Raw genomic sequence first — 18,044 nt, forward strand, 5'->3', positions numbered from 1 at the left:
CTCTCTGGGATTGAGCTGTATCTGCCCAGTGGGGAGCTGTCAGCTCAGAATGTATTTCCAGCCCACTCAGACAAGCTGTGGCTTGAAGGAGATCTCTAACTTGGGAGAACCATTAGGTGTACTTGGTGTACTTTTTTGCAGGAGAGTAGTGTGTGTAGGTGTGCAGAGGGCTGGATGGGTTAAGAGGTTTCTTATCTTTTCCTTAGCTCTGGCTGTTGTGGGACTTGTGCTCATAGATGTTGCTCCTTAGGCCTGCCTGCTACTCCAATTAGAGAGGGAGTCTGGGCTTTTTTATGCTGAGTTAACCTGGAGATGTGCAAGGAGCTCTAAAGTTGTACCTTTGGGTTTTTTGCTTCCTCCCTCATCCTTTTGCCTGGTGGGTACTTGTAGAAGCTGGACTCTAAACAACTTAATATTCTTCAAGTTGGTGTTCAGCACTGCTCTAGTTCCTATCCAAAGTGGCAAATAACATTCACCTGCCAATAAGCAGGAATCTTGAAAGATTCAGCTGAGATGAGTTTTTTCCTGTAGATGACTTCTGTATTTAACTAAGGTACTTGTTTAAATTCTAGCCTTGTCAAGCCAGGAAATACTGGTGACATTTTTAGGGCCATCATTGAAGTTGATACTGGCAAATAGCAAGGTGGGATTCTACCTTAATATGTCAGGTTCTCATTTTAATAGTTCAGAGGTGTAGCCAGGCAAATGGTACAGATGGATACCTGGGAATGATAAAGTCCAGATTCCCTGTTTTTTCTCAAGTACTATACATGGAGAAGACTAACTGCACCCAGGAGAAAAGGCTCTCTTAGCTTTGTTGGAGAAGGTTAATAAATGCATGGCTGCACACCTTGCCTCAGAAGGCCTATTACAGGGCTAAGTTGAGTAAACCATGTGCGTGTATTAGCATGAATACCTGGCATTAGCAGCTACTGGATGCTTTTTTGCCTCAGGCTTTGCAAAATATGATAGATGTGGGCTGTAAAATTCTCAGTAAAAATGCCTTTTTTCTCTCCTCAATACCTTTCAGAATCTGTGATGAAGGACTTTATTTTAGCTTTATTAGCTGTCAATCGCCTTGAAATAATGAATGAATGATAAAAACCCTGTGAAGTTACAGTCTTGTGGTTTAAAACACATGCATTATAAGGGATTTTTTTCAACATGGCAAACACCATTTTATCATTCAGGATGGGAAGCTGAAATGATTATTAGGGCTGCCTAATGGTATCTCTTCCCCTTATCTAGGTAGTTATGCCATGGGTGAGCTGGTAAGAAATTTGCCCAGCAGGCAGCAGAGATCTGCAAAGAACCTGGAAGAGGACACTGTGGTTGCAGTGTTGAATACCATCCATGAAATCATTACTGACAGCTCAGAAAATGCAAGGTCTCTGATCCAGACACAGGGCATTCAGAAGCTGGTAGCTATCAGCAAGTCAAGGTAAGTGACAATTGAAAGCAAAATGCATAAGAACTCCTTGCAAACATGAAAATGTCACTATGAACAGCAGCTTTTGCTTTGTGAAAGTATTGGAGCATCCCAACCTTTCAGAGCTGTAATTTCAGCAGTTAATATAAACAAAGTAAAAACAGCCAGCACCTTTAAAAGGTACTTGATGAAAAAGGTTAATTGATGAGTCACTTCAGTCGTGTTAAGACGTGCTCTCTCCTTGTCCTTGTCATTTTAGCACCATATATACATTTACCAGGCAGCATTTGCAGTGAAACCATGATCTTTGATTGTAGTTTGGAAGGCCTTTTTTCTGTGGCAGTGTTCCACTGCTGGAATGCCAGTGATGAAATCTGTTTCTTTCAAGTGAAATGGTTAATGATGTGTGGTAATTGTTCTGGCCAAAGGGCTGCTGGTGAGGATTTGAAGTGACAAATTTTCTTCCATTTAAAAACTCTGTTCTGACTGCTGTAGAGGAAACTTTGTTTTGTGTAGTTCATGTCGTTAGACATGGCAGGTGTGTTTGCTACAGACTTCTGGGAGAGTGGCTGAAGTAGTCTTCTTGGGTTGTATTGTTACAAAATAGGAGAGCCACCAAAAATCTAGGCCTGTTCTAGATTATAAAAGGTGTCTGTGTACTGACTTAATAAGGAGTAGATAAAATTTCATTTTCAATTTAAAAACAGCTTACATTTTTTTGCTGACTGAAATTACTGTGTAAAGTGTTCTAAACCATGGAGCAACTTCATTGAATTGTGAGGAATAGATGTACATTGGGATGAAGGTTTGAAAAGCAGTTTAGAACGTTTTTTTGGTTTGGGTTTTTTTTTTCATGAAAATCCAGGCAGAATGGAATCTGTCTGTTCTTTGTTCATGACAGCTACAAGACAAAAGTGTCACCAGGGCTGCTGACCTGACCTGACAGTGCTTGTCCAGCAATACATGTGAAAACACAGAAATGTGCAAAATTTGTAACATTTCAGTTTCTGGTTTTGTCAGCAAATACCTATAGATATTAAGAAGTCACTGAATGATTTCACATCTATCCCATTACTTATAGGTTCGAATAATAGCTGTGTGGAGTATTAGGTATTAACATAGAAATAGTTGGACAGTGCTTGATACTTAAACTGTCATTTTATCTTGCAAATCAGCCAGTCTCCCAGAGAAACAAAAGCAGCATCTCACATTCTTCAGATGATCTGGAGCTATAAAGAACTACGAAATGCCCTTCAGAAGGATGGGTGGAACAAGTCACACTTTCAGGTAAAGATCTTAAATAAGTTCTGGAAATGCCTGAATGGAGATGTCCTTACTTAGGCCAACCTTGCAGTCTGTAGATCTTGGTTTTCACTTCTGTTCTTCCAGGTGAGAGCACAGTGGATTGTACCCTACTCAGTAATACCATCCTGCATAGAGTTCTGGCTGTACTTTGCTGTGGTCTGTGGAGTGCAGCTCTTTAGATTTGGGGAGTTTGCCATCTTGTACAGCCTAAATGCCCCAATTTATCAGTGGAAGAATTAGCATGTCTTGTCTTGGTTGTGTCTCCTTTGAAATGTTCTGTACAGCAGCCTAGGGCAGCCACCTCTGTTTGACATGCAGCCTCCTCACCTTTTCTTGTGGAAGGCTTTTGCTTCTTTCAGAGGGCAACAGTGCTGCCATTGAGAAAACAGGGAGACAACTCCTCTATCAAATCTATGTGAAAATACAAAATCCTCCAGTTCCATATTACCAACAGAAGGGGGGCTTAAGTGCATTCCATAATCTCTCTCTGTGCTGTTGGTTCATTTATTTGTATTGTTCAGTTTCCATGAGTAGCAATTTGGTGTTTGTGTGGTTTTTCTCTTGTAGTCTGTTTCTGCAGCTCCAAAGGGCTCCAAAGGTACTGCTGGCAGGTCTGGCTATGATGACAGCACTTTGCCTCTGGTGGATAAAAGTCAAGGTCAGTTCTTCTCTTTATTGCTTGTCATATAGTGCTTTACTGGTTTTCTGGATTTGCTGTGACTGTTACAGCACAAGGGGGTAAAAATGCATTGTTCATGTGTGATTTTTACCCCACAGTCTCCAAATAATCAGTCTCTATTACCTGGAGATGGATAGAATTTCTTTCCTTCCAAAATGTACACTACTGATACTGTTTTCTCAACTTGGATGCAGTGTTATCAGTTTAATCTTCCTGCAAGTGGAGTCGACCTTACCCCTACTCTGTACTGGAGTCTTTCCATTTTTTAAATAGAGGTGCCCATTTTGGCACAGCCTCTTCCTCTACCATGCAGGACTTTTTTATTGGAGATGAGTTTATTCAAGCTCCAACTAATCCTGCCTGTGCTTTTTCATGAGGCACAGCCACACCAACATCAGTGTAGCACCAGCTTTGATTTCACCATGATTGCTGTGTCTCTGAGCCTGGCTCTGGTTGCTAAGAGCAGGATTTGCCTGGTGCACTTTGTCTGGTTTAACTGCAGGCTACTGCAGAAACAACAGCTCTACACTGCCCTGCCTGTTCCACCTTCCCTGTCTTTGATCAAACCTGACACATGATGGAGACTGAGGATGATTTGGGTCAGCTTGCTGATGTGACAAGAAACTTGTTTTCTTTGTGGATTAGTTTTCTGTTGGCTCAGCAGGCTGCTGGATTGGCTGGTGTGCCATGAGAAGCTTCACCCTTACTTACTTTCCTTCTCTTTTACTCTGGAGAGACCAAAGAGAAGCTTGTTAATCGTGGTAGGTAGTCCAAAGCAGAACTGTGGTTTCTGTTGGGGAGAGAAAGCCCTGTATTACAGTGCCAAAGCAGAACAGACATGGCTTACATGTGCTCTCTGGAGAATTTGATTCAGACTTCCCTTTCTGAATGGATAACAATGGAATAGTTTGGGAATTTTTTTACAATAATCTCTGCATTCAGTACTTTATCAACCTCTCTGGTTTTGTGACTAATTCAGAGCTACCAGGTTTTGAGAAAAGCAAATATACTTCAAGTTGTTCAAATGCTTCTGTTTTCTAGATAATGAGAAGTCTGGGAGTCGTGATATGATACCTATGGATGAACTTGGCCCAGGTAAATTCCGTCATAGATCAAACTCTCTGTCTGTTCCAATAGAGCACACTGTCACTCACAGGAAAGTTCAACTGTTTCTCTAGGAGATATTATTTCAGATGGATAAAGCTGACATTTAAAACAAAACATTACCTCACAAAAGATTGGTCATCGTCTTTTTTTTTCTTTGTGTACATGTAGAGTGTCACACCAATTTCCCCCACTACTTCATGCATATATTGGAGGTACACTGACCCAGCTTTCATTCTGCTCTTTGGTCCCTGAGGCAGCTGCATTCCCTATTACAGATCTGGAAGTCTCCAGGATTCTGAAAGAAAGAGTTGAAAATTTACTTCAATGTATTGCTTGTATTTAAATCTGTTCTGCCTTTGTTTTTGTAGGTAAAACCAAAAATAGGTTAGTGTGTGATATTCATGACTACTTTCCATTTACCTGCATCTAAATGAGCCTGGCTTTTCCTCTAGACTGAGAAGAGCCACTGACTGTCAGTGATGTGCTTTGAGACTGATAAGCTCTGTAGTGTTAAACTTGTAGGGTTTTTTCCTTTACCAAGGTAGATAAAGATGCTGTGTGGTGTCTTGAGAATTTGCACCTATTTAAATGCACCTATATGAATGCCTCCAGATCAAACAGTTTGGTACACTGCTATTAGTAACTGTGATTGAATAAAATAGCAAGTTAGAGCCAAGAAAAAGCCAAGCATGTTCAGAAAGTAAAAGAACAGGTATATATTACCTTTTGAATTCTTGGAAAAATGAGATGCCACCTGCCATGAATCAACTGTCCATATGTATTTTGCCTTAGGGAACGCTGAAACATTTGTTCTCACAATGGAAGAAAATCTCCTCATAGAGGATTGCCTGGCAGGAATAGCTGTGAGCTGGCAGGTGCTGCAGAATGGGCAGTGCTGATTGTTTATAGTCTCAGCATTAATTGCTGCCTTATGCTCTCAGGAGTTACTGGTACAGCCCTGAGTACAAAACAAAATGCAAATTTACAGCATATGTACAGCATCAGGCAGATTCTCTGGGCCATGCTGTTCTCCAGGCTTTTTATCACCTTTAGAAGATGAGATCTGTCAAGTTTTCCTGATTCCAGCTCTTGAGTGCTTTATACTTCCAATATGACTATGACTTTAGTCTCTTTTCAGCTGACCTCTGAAATAGCACAACTTCATTTATCCAGTTTACTATCCTTAATTTCAGGGAACTGGAATAACAACATTTCATCTTTTCTCTTCAGGCTCTTTCAAATGCTGCATGTTTTTTGTCTTATGGGCATATTAGTATGAGAAGGCTGCTCTAGACTATATTTTCAGATTTTAACTTCATAGTGAACTGTTGTGTTCTGGAGGTTTTGTTCTTTTTTCACTCTGGAATGAACTTGTCCTTCCAGCCCAGTGTTCATCCCCTGCAGAGTACATCCATGCAGGACTGATGGTTCCAGAACATCCCCACCTCTCTGCCCCTCCTCTGTGGGCTCTTCTCACCAGTGTTTAGGCTGTCCTGGTGCCTGGTCCTTTCCTGTTAACCCACATGGGCTCTGCTTCAAGATCACAAAAAGAAAATTGCTGATGCTGTCTCAGCTTCTTTCCTAATGCTGTCGGGGTCATCCTTCTTAACAGAGGAAATCACTTGGCTGTCAGTGGTTAGGGAGGCAGAAGGATCTGTTCCCCATCAGCTATCAGTATAGAGCAGTCAGATCCCTGCTGTCTGGGGCAGTGGAACAGCTGGGTAGGGTGTGGATGTGCTGGGAGACAGAAGAAAACCTGTATTACGAGTCACCGTGGGATGATCAGGTTTGTCAGGTGTCCCCACTGCAGGCAGGCTGCAGAGCAGCAGTGCCACTGTCACCGTGTGCCTGGGCTCTGTCCCCGAGCTGTCTGCAGAGGCAGCAGAATGGTGATCTCCAGCCTGTGCCAAATCCTCCAAAACTCTGTGTGTGCCTTAGTCAACCTGTAGGCACTCAGACAGGAGCACTTGGGAAGTGAGATTGTTCAGACCAGATAGACAGAGTTCAAATGCCACTATCCTCCATGCCCATCTTCAGCCATGACTTTTCCTCTCTCCTCCTTCTCTTTGATGGGTTTAGAGGTTTGATCTTTTGTAAGTTGAGAGCTGTGTGAGGGCACAGATGGACTGACTCTGGCAGGCATGTATTTGGTTCTGTAATTGGTGATGACATAAAAATGTTGCTGTAGAGTGAGGGGGAGATAAAGAAGCAACAGAGACAACAACAAGCAGGATGCTGAGAGAGAGAAGTAAACAAGCCAATGATGGGATATTCCTCTATTGACCAAAGTAACTTTTGTCTATACAAAAGATTGTATTAAGTCAAAGTAAAGTACTTAATACCTTGGAGCAGCAAGATATGTATAGATCTTTATGCCACAGAAGCAATTAATTCTGATTGCCTCTTCAAATGAATCTGAAATATGGGAGAAGCAGATTTCTAACTGCAGATTTCTAACTTCCTTGCAGAGCTGTGGTTCTCAGGGCAATGAGGTATTTCTTCTGTAATGCAGCCTCTTTCAATTTCTCATTTTATTTGATCAAATCATGAACTTCCTATCTCTGCTGCTGCTTATCTTGACAGAGGCATAGAACAGTGTGTGGATTTTGGACACGTGACCTGTGGGTGCCAGTCTCTGTACAGGCGAGGGGTCCACAGGACAAAAAATGCAAAATGTGTTGGAGTTCAGATGCAAAGGGCAAAGTTCTTGAGTGTTCTTTGTTGTCAGATTACTGCCAGTGCAAAAATGGGATTTTCCTCTTGCTGATGTGTCTTGGCTAAGTATGGGAGTTTTAAATTTTTCATATTATTAAATAACTGGTTTGGTTTTTATTTTTTATTATTATAGTTTACTAATGACCTTGCTCCCTGGGAAGTATCACAGCTGCCATCAGCTTCACTTAGTGGCTGTTGCTTTCTGGGGTAGTTCAAAGGTTTCCATTGTGTCTTGGCAATTCCTTTTGGAAGCATTTGTCGATCATCCATGATGATGGCACTACAAAAATGCAAAGTGATCCATTACATCCTTGTGAGTACAGTTACCATGAGATTGTAAAAAGCTACCACCCAGATGCTGCAAGTTTAATTTTCTGTTTTTCCATCACTGAATACATACTTCTGTGAAGTATTTTGTCCTAACTAGATGATGAATCTGTAGATTAGGACATAGCCTACTAGCAATGTTCATGCCTGTCATTTGAAGGAGAGTTATCGGTCGTGCATTCCCCACAAGCGCTGGCTGGGTAGCTGGGTGCAGCTGGTTTTTTTCTTTTTTTGTTCAAAAGGAATAGCTAAGAATGTCAGGCATCTTGATTGTCAACAAGTAATTGTAAATTAAGTGCTGTGTAGCAAATCATGCTTTATGATCTGTGAACTACATGTATAACTCCAGAATTCTTTAGTTATTTTTGGTCAGCATGGTTAAATCATCTTTTACTGCCCTTGATGTCAAAAACACATCCTGCTTCAGGTGCTTGTTTGCTGGTCTGTGTGCACTTGGGTTTGAGGCACACAGAACATTGCAGCTTTTCTCAGTTAAACCTGGCTCTGTGTGCAGTTGTCATGTGGGCAAACAGTGCCATGAGAAGCCCACAAATACATCTGACTCACCCATCCTTAATGGCCTGTTACAGGCAAGTAACAAACTGAGAGAGAGGCATTTTGATAGTTTATGTAAAACTTCTTGTGGTATTCTAAAAACACAGTTTGTCAAGACAAGAAAACATTAATGATCCCTCAATTACACAGGGGAAAACAAAAGCCTACAGGGAGGTATAAATTTGGGTGTTGTTTACTCCAGATTACAATGCTGTCAAAGCAGAGGAAGCAAAGATCTATTTGTCACTGATAATGAGGAAATTTGATGCATCACGAAAATAAATTAAGTTTTGCATTGTCTGACAATGATTCAAAGCAAAGGTTCTGCAATAATTACAGCTATTTCTTTATAAAACCCTCTCACAGTTTTCTTCCTTGTGTTGATCATGCTTTCATGCTGTTCCTTAGTTGTCAGGAGAAAAGGCACCAACAGGTGCTGTTTCGTAATGAAAGACAGCCCAAGCACAGCAGGGATTGCATTGAGATTTCTTCCAACTCGACAGGCCCTTTTTCTCAGTGCTCTGACGGGGACTCTTCCAAATTATTGTCATGTCCTGCTAGTAGTCAGGCTCAGGAAAAGTGGTAACAGGCTGCAGAGCATTCAGAGAATGAACACAGCCAATTAATCAGGCTGCTAAGCAAGGAATGCAGGATTTGGGCTGAATTTGGAGCTCATTAGCCACAGGGCATGAGATGACAACTTGCTGCTTTCCTTGGGCACACTAAAAAGTGCAGCAGGCTGGGATGAAAATAGTGCTGCTTGCTAATGAGTGCCAGCATCTGGCAGTGCTATAAAAAGAAGGCTTCTCTGTTTGTTTTTAGCTGGTAAAAATGAAATTTCAGAGCTGGAGCACATGAGAAGCAGGCTGCCGGCATCTTTGGGTTGTGGTGGTTTGTTTTCCTATTCCTTTGCTGAAGAATTCTGCTTGCATCAGCTCTGGTTCTGCTCTTGTTTTTGCTTCATGCCTGACTGTTGTGTTTTCCCCTCAGATGGATATTCCACCATCGACCACCGAGACAAGGAGCGCAAGTACAAGACCAGCGATAACACAGGAGACGCTTCCGAGAAGGAACCTTTAAAAGTGAGCTCCCCTTCCTGCTGAGGGTACTTAGTGCCTTGGGAAGAAAGGAATCCAGTGGCCTCACCAGGGGGCTCTATAAAAGGCCTTCTTTTATTTCACATAAAGGCATTATTTTGTAATTTAGCACTTGGCTAACTAGAAATCAAAACAAACTGTTGCTTTCCAGTGCAGCAGCAAGTGCAGGTACTTGCTCCTGTACTCTTGTCAATGGATGAGGTTGTAAAGATAGGAAGTCTTTGTTCTGTTACCCTTGTCCAGGCAGCATTCCCTGGCCCTGAACTGTGTAACTGTGCTCAGACTTTGTTCTGACAAGTCTCTTCAGGTTGTCATGCTGCTTTATTGTCTTCATCACGAGAAACAGGTGTGATCTTGTGTGTCCATGTCCAGCAGTGTGGTGAATAGGCCTCATTTCTGCAGCACTCATTCACAGCCCTGATGGTGGACCATGGCCATGGGCCAGGGAGATGGAGAGCAAAGAAGAGACATGCACAGTTATGTGTGTGTCTTCTAAATACAAATTTACACTACTTTCTAAATGAAAATAATTCTTACTTTACAGGACTTTTTGTACTATGGGCTGTGTGCAAGTGTGGCTCAAAGGCTCTGTGTAATTTCTGTTGCACTTCTGTACCTTTTCAGAGTAAAAAGTCTGTGAATGTAAAAATGCTGTGGCCACCAGTTCTCCCTGGCCTTGGGTTTTCCCCTGGGGGAGTAATTCCAGGAAGGAAAATGAGGATTCACTGAAATAAGAGTCAGTGGTAGGAGACACTATTGCTAGTCTGCAGAAGGCTGTCCTTAATAACCTTCAGCACATTGTTGATAATACCAGAAAATCCAGGTGATCTATGTTGATGGGAAACAGTTAAACTTCAGTCAGCTGAAAAACAAACCCACCATCATTGAACAGGGAAATAAAAAAAAACGAGATTTGGAGAAAAATAATTCCATAGATGGTAAACTAGGAAAACTGCACCAACTTGTCTGTTGTAACTTGCCTAGTCAGGCATTTCCTGCTGTGTTCTGCCTTTCCAAGAAGGTACACCCTGGAGAGTGGCTTCAACCTGCCTGGACTTTTTTTAAGCTGATTACTGAAGTCCTACAATGTGTCCCTCTCCTCCAGTTGGCAAGAGATGGTCCTGCTTGAGCCAGTATCAGTCAAACAAACTTCCTAGTTCCCTCATCACAGTTCTAGTACGTTTTTGCAAGGATGCAGCAGGAATGGATGCAGTAAGTTACATAAGAATGTTGATCAATAGGAACTTGGCAAAAATGCCTTTTTAAGGAAAACAGGGTAAGGTAAGAAAATTAACAAGTACTTGTTATTTTTTCTACTCAAAATTCATTTAAGTGGTCCGTTGCAACCCTCAAAATCACATCAAGCAACCCTAACTCCAGTGTATGACCAAAGTGAAGCACAACCAGAGTTCAGCAAGTGGCTGCTTTGCTTTTATGATAAAGAGAGAAAAAACATTTCACCTCAACAGTGTGTGACCCATAGCCTGTGCTGCCTCTTGGTTCTGAGCACCTGGGGGTAGCCTAAATCCAGGTTATTGTGCACAGCAATGGTGGGCACAGCCCTGCCCTCACCTGGGCACAGCTGAGCAGCTGCTGCTCTTCCTCTCTGTGCTGCCAAACAGAAATGTGGCCATGGGGGTCATGGCTCGTGAGCTGTGTGCAAGCTCAAGGGAGGCTGGGAATCCAGGGAAGTGTGGCCTTTTGGCTGTTGCAGATGCTTTTGTCAGTATTGTGCCTTTGCTGATCTTGTTTCTTTCTATACCACTAATTTTCCCTTGTGCTACTTTAAGCTGACCTGTTTGGTGGTTTTGTTTGATTAATCCGCTCTGTTTTGCTTTAACTCCTCACCCTGTGCTGCAGAATGACACAAATAGGAAAAACATTAACAGGAGTAACAGGGCTTCGGTGAATCTGGTGGATGCCCGTGACATTAAACCCCAGCCTGTTGACTCCTGGGTCTAATTTGCATGCATGGTAGGTCCTTTTAATGGTAATTGGGGCTAGTGAATAACTTTCTCTTGTGCATGATCTGTATAGCTGTGGGATCTCTTCAAATCTAACTGCTAACTTACAGATAGATGAAAGTGCATTTGGAAGAAAAAAAAAGTGGTCTTTATACTATTCAGTGTATCTTTAATGAAATGCAATCAAACACCACTGTTTGATTAAAAATAACCTGTCAAATAACCAGGCAGAAAATTAATATTGTGAATGATTAGTTGTCAGCTGAAATGTGAAATATTTCTGCTGTTAGGCCATGGGAATGAATTTGAGTAGTGTGTTCCTGCTTCCAACCATTTTTCTCCCTCAATGCTCATTATAAGGATTAGCCTGAGACTTAAGAAAAAACATATCCTTGACTATTTTTGGCTGTCCCCTAAGGTTCCCACGAATTACAGCAGGAAAGCTGCTGACTGTAACACAAGTTACTTTGCAAGGAGATGATCTTGGTTACACAATAAATAGTGACCCACAACTCCCACTTTCCATTTTCTTTTTTTTTTTTTTATTGTGTGTCACTAAAGAAAGATGCCTTTTTGTTGTGTTCTAGTTGTGTGCCTTTGCCATGTGCCAAGTTCCTCAGTAATGTTACCAGCCTTTCTTCGCTCCTGCCACTGCTAATCTGTGTCCTGCTGTCTTGCTCGAGTCACCCTGGTGATACCTTCTGGCACTTTGTCAGAGGATGCTGTGTTTGGAACAGCAGGTGTTGTGCCCCTGGCTATGACTAAAGGAAAATTTCAGTGACTGTCACGAAGGCACTGAGCAACTTTCCCAGCAGAATGAGCAAGAGACTTTAAAGGCCCAAATTCCAAACCATGAGCTGTCATTCACCCACATAATTCTATGTGGAAATCCCTTTCGTTAGTGGGAGAGAAAGCTCCTGTATGTTTTTGGGTGGTGGTGCTGGATATTTTTTTCCCTCCTTCCTTTCAGTCTAATAGAAATGCAAGGTGTTAGCAGATGGTTTCTGTTTCTGGTTGGAAGCACCTGCCCAGAGAAGGCTTTCAGCATTTTGAGGTGCTGTCACAGAGCAGGTCTTGGCACCACTGGCCTCCCACGGCTGCTCAGCACTGCGTGATCAGCCATGGTGGCTCAGGCACGGGGTAGCATCAATGTGCCTGTGGTGCCTGCTTCATTCCTGCACTCTGCTCTGAGCAGTGAAGCCCTACAGGTGGGGTAGTGAATTCAGAAAATTAGGTCTATGCTTGTTTTTCCCAGACATGCCCATCAAGGAGCCCATGTGTTGGCATAGGTTGGCATTTCCAGTCACTGTCTTACCACAAGGGGATGGAGATCACCAAGGCCATGCTAATGACTGGTATTAATCAGTTCTGACTTTATTTTGCAGGGCTAAAGTCCAACCACATTTTTTTTAATTGAGGGGGGAGAAACAAACATTGAATCGACCCAGAGGATCTCATCAGTCACCACTGCCATTCAGACTGGGAGGGCTGCAGGTCCCAGGAGGGCGTGGGGAGCGAACCCACCCGAGTGCCATCGCCCGGAGCACGATCGATGCCTTACAGCGAGACACTCTGCTGCTTAACTCCCTGACATTCCCACCAGAAACAGCCACCGCCTCCCCCTCCCTCCCTCCCACTCCTGCAAGAAGAAAAGCAAGAAAAGAGAATCCAAGCTTCCATGTAGCTGGCTGCGTTCTTAGGTGACTCTTACGTGTGGATGGTGCCAAGTTGGAGAAGCGCACATCATGGGGCAGCTTCACAGCGGGACAGGAACTGCGGGGTGTTTGAAATGATACCGTAGGTGTAGCCATGAGGAGAATAGCACTTTTCTGGTTTGGGGTTCATGGTTCTGGTTTTTGTTTTGGGGGATTTCTTTTGAACTGTGACTCTTAACGTTTTTGAAGGCTTTCTGAAAAATGTTTAGGTTTTCTTTATTATTCCCACAGAAGGTGCAGGAATGTTGAGTGGGTTTATTGGATTTCAATGAAGGGAGAAAATGCAGAACAAAAACTATTAAACGCTAGTTAAATGAACTGGAGAGTGGATGACAAAATTGATGCAAGCTGTATAATCTGCTTTTAGAGTAAGCTATATCAATCACAGTGCTATATTATCATTATAATCTGGTGTACAATACTTCTGCCTTTTGAATTCTGTATTGTCTCTGTTTTTATTTCTACATATTGAAAAGCAGTTTATGGAAGGTTTCAGTGTCCCTGGTTCAGAAATATGTGCTGGGAAATGGAGTTGGCTGGCTTTTTATTTTCATGTTCTCAAAGATTGCAATAAGGAGCTTTTACATGTTAAATGTATCATTGTTGCATTGATGATGATGAACTACTTTTGCCATAGCTGTTAAGACATTGAAGGAAATAGGAGCTTTTTTGTAGGATGTCTCATTTTGAACACACTATAAATTTGAGATGGGTCTGTCACTTACATTTGATAGTAAATTTTTCAATGTTGGATCCATGTTTGATTTGGGCTAAAGATCCTGATGAAAAATGCCACAAAGGGAACTGGTTTGGCATTTTAAAATCATTGTCATGGTTTCTGTGTTCCTTTGCTTTTGAGATTGCATATTTCATGTGGCGTGAAAATCACCTGTGTGCAGCAGCTCTCCTCCAGGATGCCAAGGCCTGCCTTCTGTAGGGGAATGTTTACCTCAAGAAAATGTACTCTGCAAATGTGGTATCTGGAAATGCCGGGGACTAAATTATTTCAGATCACTGATTTTCTCCAGGCATTGGTCAAGGGAGGGCAGCAGATGAGAATAGGAAGCAAATGCCTCAGCATTAGCACTGAGAGGACTTTTGCTGATTTTACTTGGTTGCCATTGTTCTTTGATTGCCACTTTTAGTTTTAAAAAAGCTCCTAAAAGCGCTGTGACTGGAAAGCACATCCTTGAGTCTAGCAAACATCATTTGCGGTTTTCAGTGCCTGCCGTTCCTTTTGTAACTAAAAAGGGGAAGTATCCAACAATCTCACCTCCCCCAAAATATTACTGTAATAGTAACCATTACATTTTTTGTAAAAAAAAATTTTAAAAACTTTAAAAAAAGGCAAGTACCAAGAGCTTTGTATCTTCTTGAGTATATTAAAAATTTGACATGAATACATATATATAAATAAATAAAAAAGTCTATATATCTATATATATATATATTGTTGTGCAGAGAATAGGTTAACAAAACCATGTAAAGTAGTTTGCAGGAGAGGGAAGCATTTGTTGATTCAGGGAAAAAGACTGATGCCAGAAGCTGTCAGTGATTTGGATGATACGTGTGCTGCTTCGCACCCTCCCTTTTTGACCCTCATCTTCCACATACGTTGCAGTGTCACTTCTGGATCCTGGGGAAGGTGAAGTTGCTTGGAGCAAATCAACATAGCAAAGATTTGTTATTTCACCTGCATGAGAGTCCTATTGGGCCAAAGATGCTCAGCGGATCAAGGGAAGCAAAGAGAGGCACCTGTGACTATGTGTGTCGGGGCAGTGTGTCTCTGTGTAGACATAAAGTGTGGCAATGAAACCAGATACATCGTCTGACTGTATATTATATCAATGGTGCTCTTTTCATACTTGTTCTGCCAATACGCGGAGACCCTTTTAACCAAGCTACACAGAAGAGTTTTATATCACTTTTGGTTATGTACTTGGTGTATTCTTTTTGTATATGAAAGGATTTTTTTAAAAACGTTCAGTAATTAGCAATGGAACCTGCTTTGTAGCTGACTAGAACAGTGTAAGAGAAGGGCCATGCTGTCAGTCTGTCCCTGATCTACTTCAAATCATATATTTACCAAAGGAGTCTGAGAAAAAGTTCACTTAAAATAAAGACCTGACTGTTGAAAGGAGTCTCTGCTAAGACTTTGTGGTTTAGTTATTGTGCAGATATTTCAAAGCCAGCAAGAAGTTATCAGAGAAAACCACAGGAGGGAGCAAGTGAAGTGACTGGGGCCAATTATGGTCATGACTTCAATCCTAGGTATCCCATGGCTCTTATTGGGACACTACAGGGACACTCAGAATCTGGGTTGGAGTCTACATTCATCTGTGTCATTAATGGGCTAAAAACAGTAAGGATATTGGAGAAGCAGATTCAGACCCCATCTCACTTCTCCCAAAAGTCTTTTTTTGTATTTACACTGCACCCTGAACTGTCCCTATCAGGTTAAATGGCACTGGCTGCCCAGGTCATCGTAGCAAACTGTTCTTTGTTTTCCTGGGGGTGTTACAGCAGCCAGCAGAGTTGGGAGCTGACAGCATGTTTATTGCTGCAGAAAATCAGAGGATGGTGTGTCAAGAAGTTGGATACCAAATTGATGGGCCAAGGCTTCCCCTGGGAATCACACATCAAACCCCTACCCTTCCCATGCCTTACATTGACAACTAATTCCCAAGTATGTAGCAATAACCCATCCTCAGCACTACTGTGGGGGTTTTTCTTCTTGACAAACTAACTGTTGTTTGGATGGCGAGGAAAGAAAACAGATTGGGGGATGACTTGTATGTGACTATCACCTTGTATTATCAGCCCACTTGCTGAGGTCCAAAGCAGGGTACCTTGAACCAGGTCTGGTGATTTAATGTCCTTTTTGTCTATGGCCAGGGGCTCACTGGTGGGATGTGTGCCCACTCCTGCCCTCACCTCTCCCCTTGTTGGCTCAAGTGTGAATGGCTGTTTGAGCTGTTCTGGAATGTGGGTGTATCAACCCGTAATTGTTGTATTTTGGCAGCAGGGACTGTATGTAAAGAAGGGAAAGTGGCAGTGTGTATTGACTAATGCTGCAGTAGGGTCTAGAGTCTCCTGCTAAAAGGCAGGCACTGCTTTTTAGGGCTCAGGTTTGTGACCTCCTCTTTTACTGTTGACTCCACTGTGAAAACAGGAGGGGGGAATCTGCCTGCAAGGGGCTGGGATAGAAGAGATTTCTACCTGCAGAAATTGTAGTGGGAGGGATGGTTGTGGAAGGAAGTGATGGTGTTGCAAGACTCCTGCTAAAGAGGAGGAGGAAATTTGCTGGCCCAGTAAGGGCTGAGATAAAACAGGGGAGAGGGAGACTTCTGATAGCATGTGATTACTGTAGAACCTTCTTCCTAGAAGGTGGCTTGCATATCTCCCAGGCATTTTCACTGAACAAACACTCTGTGCCAACTCCCCTGAGAAGCATCAAGTAAGTGTGCGAGCAGTTGTGCTTTATGGTTCCCAGGTCAGTCAGTGTGTCTGTGGAATCCAAGGAGGAGAGCAAAAGGCAAGGCTGTAGGACATTTTGGTTCTGTCGTGGATTTAAGTAGCAGTATAGCCATACATACAACTCTAGGTGTGTTGTCAGCTTGAAATGCTCCCTGGGGAACAGCTTGGGCAGCCATAGGTCCCAATCTTCAGTGTCTTCTGTTCTGGCATAACTGCTGCCTATCCCAGATCTGTTCTCACATGCTCAGACCTGGTTCTGAATGTGCTTCTATCAAGAAAGCAAATCTGGTCTCTGTTGCCAAGATGCCCCTGGGACTAGGAACTGACTTGCTGTCAGGACACATGAAGAAAGCCAGGGGTGGCATGTCTGTTACAGCAGTTTCCTAAGTCTGTGACAGCTCTGAGGAGCAGTTTCAGTAACGCTTTCTAGCAGGAAAGCCTTGTGCTAGGCAAAGCAGTTTTCACTCCCAGAGCAGTTTCATGAGACTGAAGGTGGTGAGTTACCTTCTGTTACCTGCCTTAAGGTTGAGCATAGGCTCAGCTACCTGTGAGAGAGGTGCACGTGTCAAACCCTCGAGCAAGCAAAGCTTCAGAAGCCAAATGGGCACATCAGAGTGGTTATAGCCTCATCTGCTGAGCCACTGCTGGCTCAGTGAAACCTACAATGTGCCAATACTTTCAGCCAGCAGGTTTGTGCTGTTGGGGTGGAGTTTTTGAAGGTGTTTATATAGGTGTAGTTTTTTGCAAAATTTCTTTATGATACCCCTAAAATCTGGTGTTTCCTTATCTTTGACAGAGAAAATCTCTGATTTACTGATACAGTAACTAACCTAGTGCATTTAAGGGGAAGATACTATGAGCCTTTGTTTTCTGTTTAAAGTTTGCCATCAGGGTAGGATGATCTGAAGTCCAAGGTGAGGAGGAAGATAGTGCAGATACTACAAGGCCTGCCAATCTGGTTCTTACTGTTCAGAAAAAACAAAATAACTAGACTAAGAAGCTTACTGGTAATTAGTAGCTAATGTGTTTGTAACTATCATGTGCCTTAAAATTTTCATGGTAGGAGAATTTAAAAAAAATCAACAATGTGTTTTCTGTAATAACTGCTCAACATTCTCTCTGTAGATTAGACTGGTGGGATTTTGCATTGTATTTACACTGTACTATAAACTGAAACACTTAGAATGGTTTGATTTTACAAGTATGGAGAGGGAAAAAAGGTGGATTATGCTTTTCATAGAACAAATATTACCGTGACAGAATGTATTATTATTATGATAGGATCTTTCCATAATGCAGACAAGTAGAATGCTTGTTAGAAACCAGGTATGTAGGATAACAGTTTGGTGTGTTTTCAATAAACCATGCCTGGAAAGAATACATGTGCCATTGGTTATCTTTTTGTTACATCAGGTATCTCAAATATTCTTTGGCTTTTGCAGCAGCAGTTTTCTGTGGCAGGATATTATTCAACCCTAGCTCAGGTCAATACTCTGTGTTAGCAAAAGGTCAGTGGTAATGAGAGGCAATTGAAATATCCTATAAATAAGTAAAGCTGAACATTTTTGACTCATTGCCATATGCTGGAGTTGTAGCATGACCCTGGACTGTAGATCATGGGGTTTTTTGGTTTTTTTAATATACAAGCATATTTCTGTGGGAAAAACATCTGCA

At 42.2% G+C, this 18,044-nt stretch overlaps 1 protein-coding gene across 19 annotated transcripts in view; it reads left to right on the plus strand.

The window, feature by feature from the left end:
* Positions 1-17,748, plus strand: part of ARVCF (ARVCF delta catenin family member) — a 247,303-nt gene extending 229,555 nt beyond the window's left edge. For 18 of the 19 annotated variants that reach the window (XM_071445376.1, XM_071445374.1, XM_071445380.1 and 15 more), the window contains 7 exons: positions 1,249-1,441; positions 2,605-2,716; positions 3,302-3,392; positions 4,455-4,508; positions 9,108-9,199; positions 11,075-11,188; positions 12,564-17,748. In XM_071445376.1, the coding sequence (XP_071301477.1) occupies positions 1,249-1,441; positions 2,605-2,716; positions 3,302-3,392; positions 4,455-4,508; positions 9,108-9,199; positions 11,075-11,176 (644 nt within the window). In that variant the 3' untranslated portion in view covers positions 11,177-11,188; positions 12,564-17,748. The remainder of the gene's footprint in view (positions 1-1,248; positions 1,442-2,604; positions 2,717-3,301; positions 3,393-4,454; positions 4,509-9,107; positions 9,200-11,074; positions 11,189-12,563) is intronic. The other variant, XM_071445383.1, reaches the window with a different exon arrangement.
* The last annotated feature ends 296 nt before the right edge of the window (positions 17,749-18,044 follow it).

The sequence above is a fragment of the Agelaius tricolor genome, unplaced genomic scaffold (assembly GCF_023055355.1).
Source record: "Agelaius tricolor isolate 1412-34295 unplaced genomic scaffold, bAgeTri1.0.p SCAF_20, whole genome shotgun sequence".
In the NCBI taxonomy this organism is placed as follows: Eukaryota; Metazoa; Chordata; class Aves; order Passeriformes; family Icteridae; genus Agelaius; species Agelaius tricolor.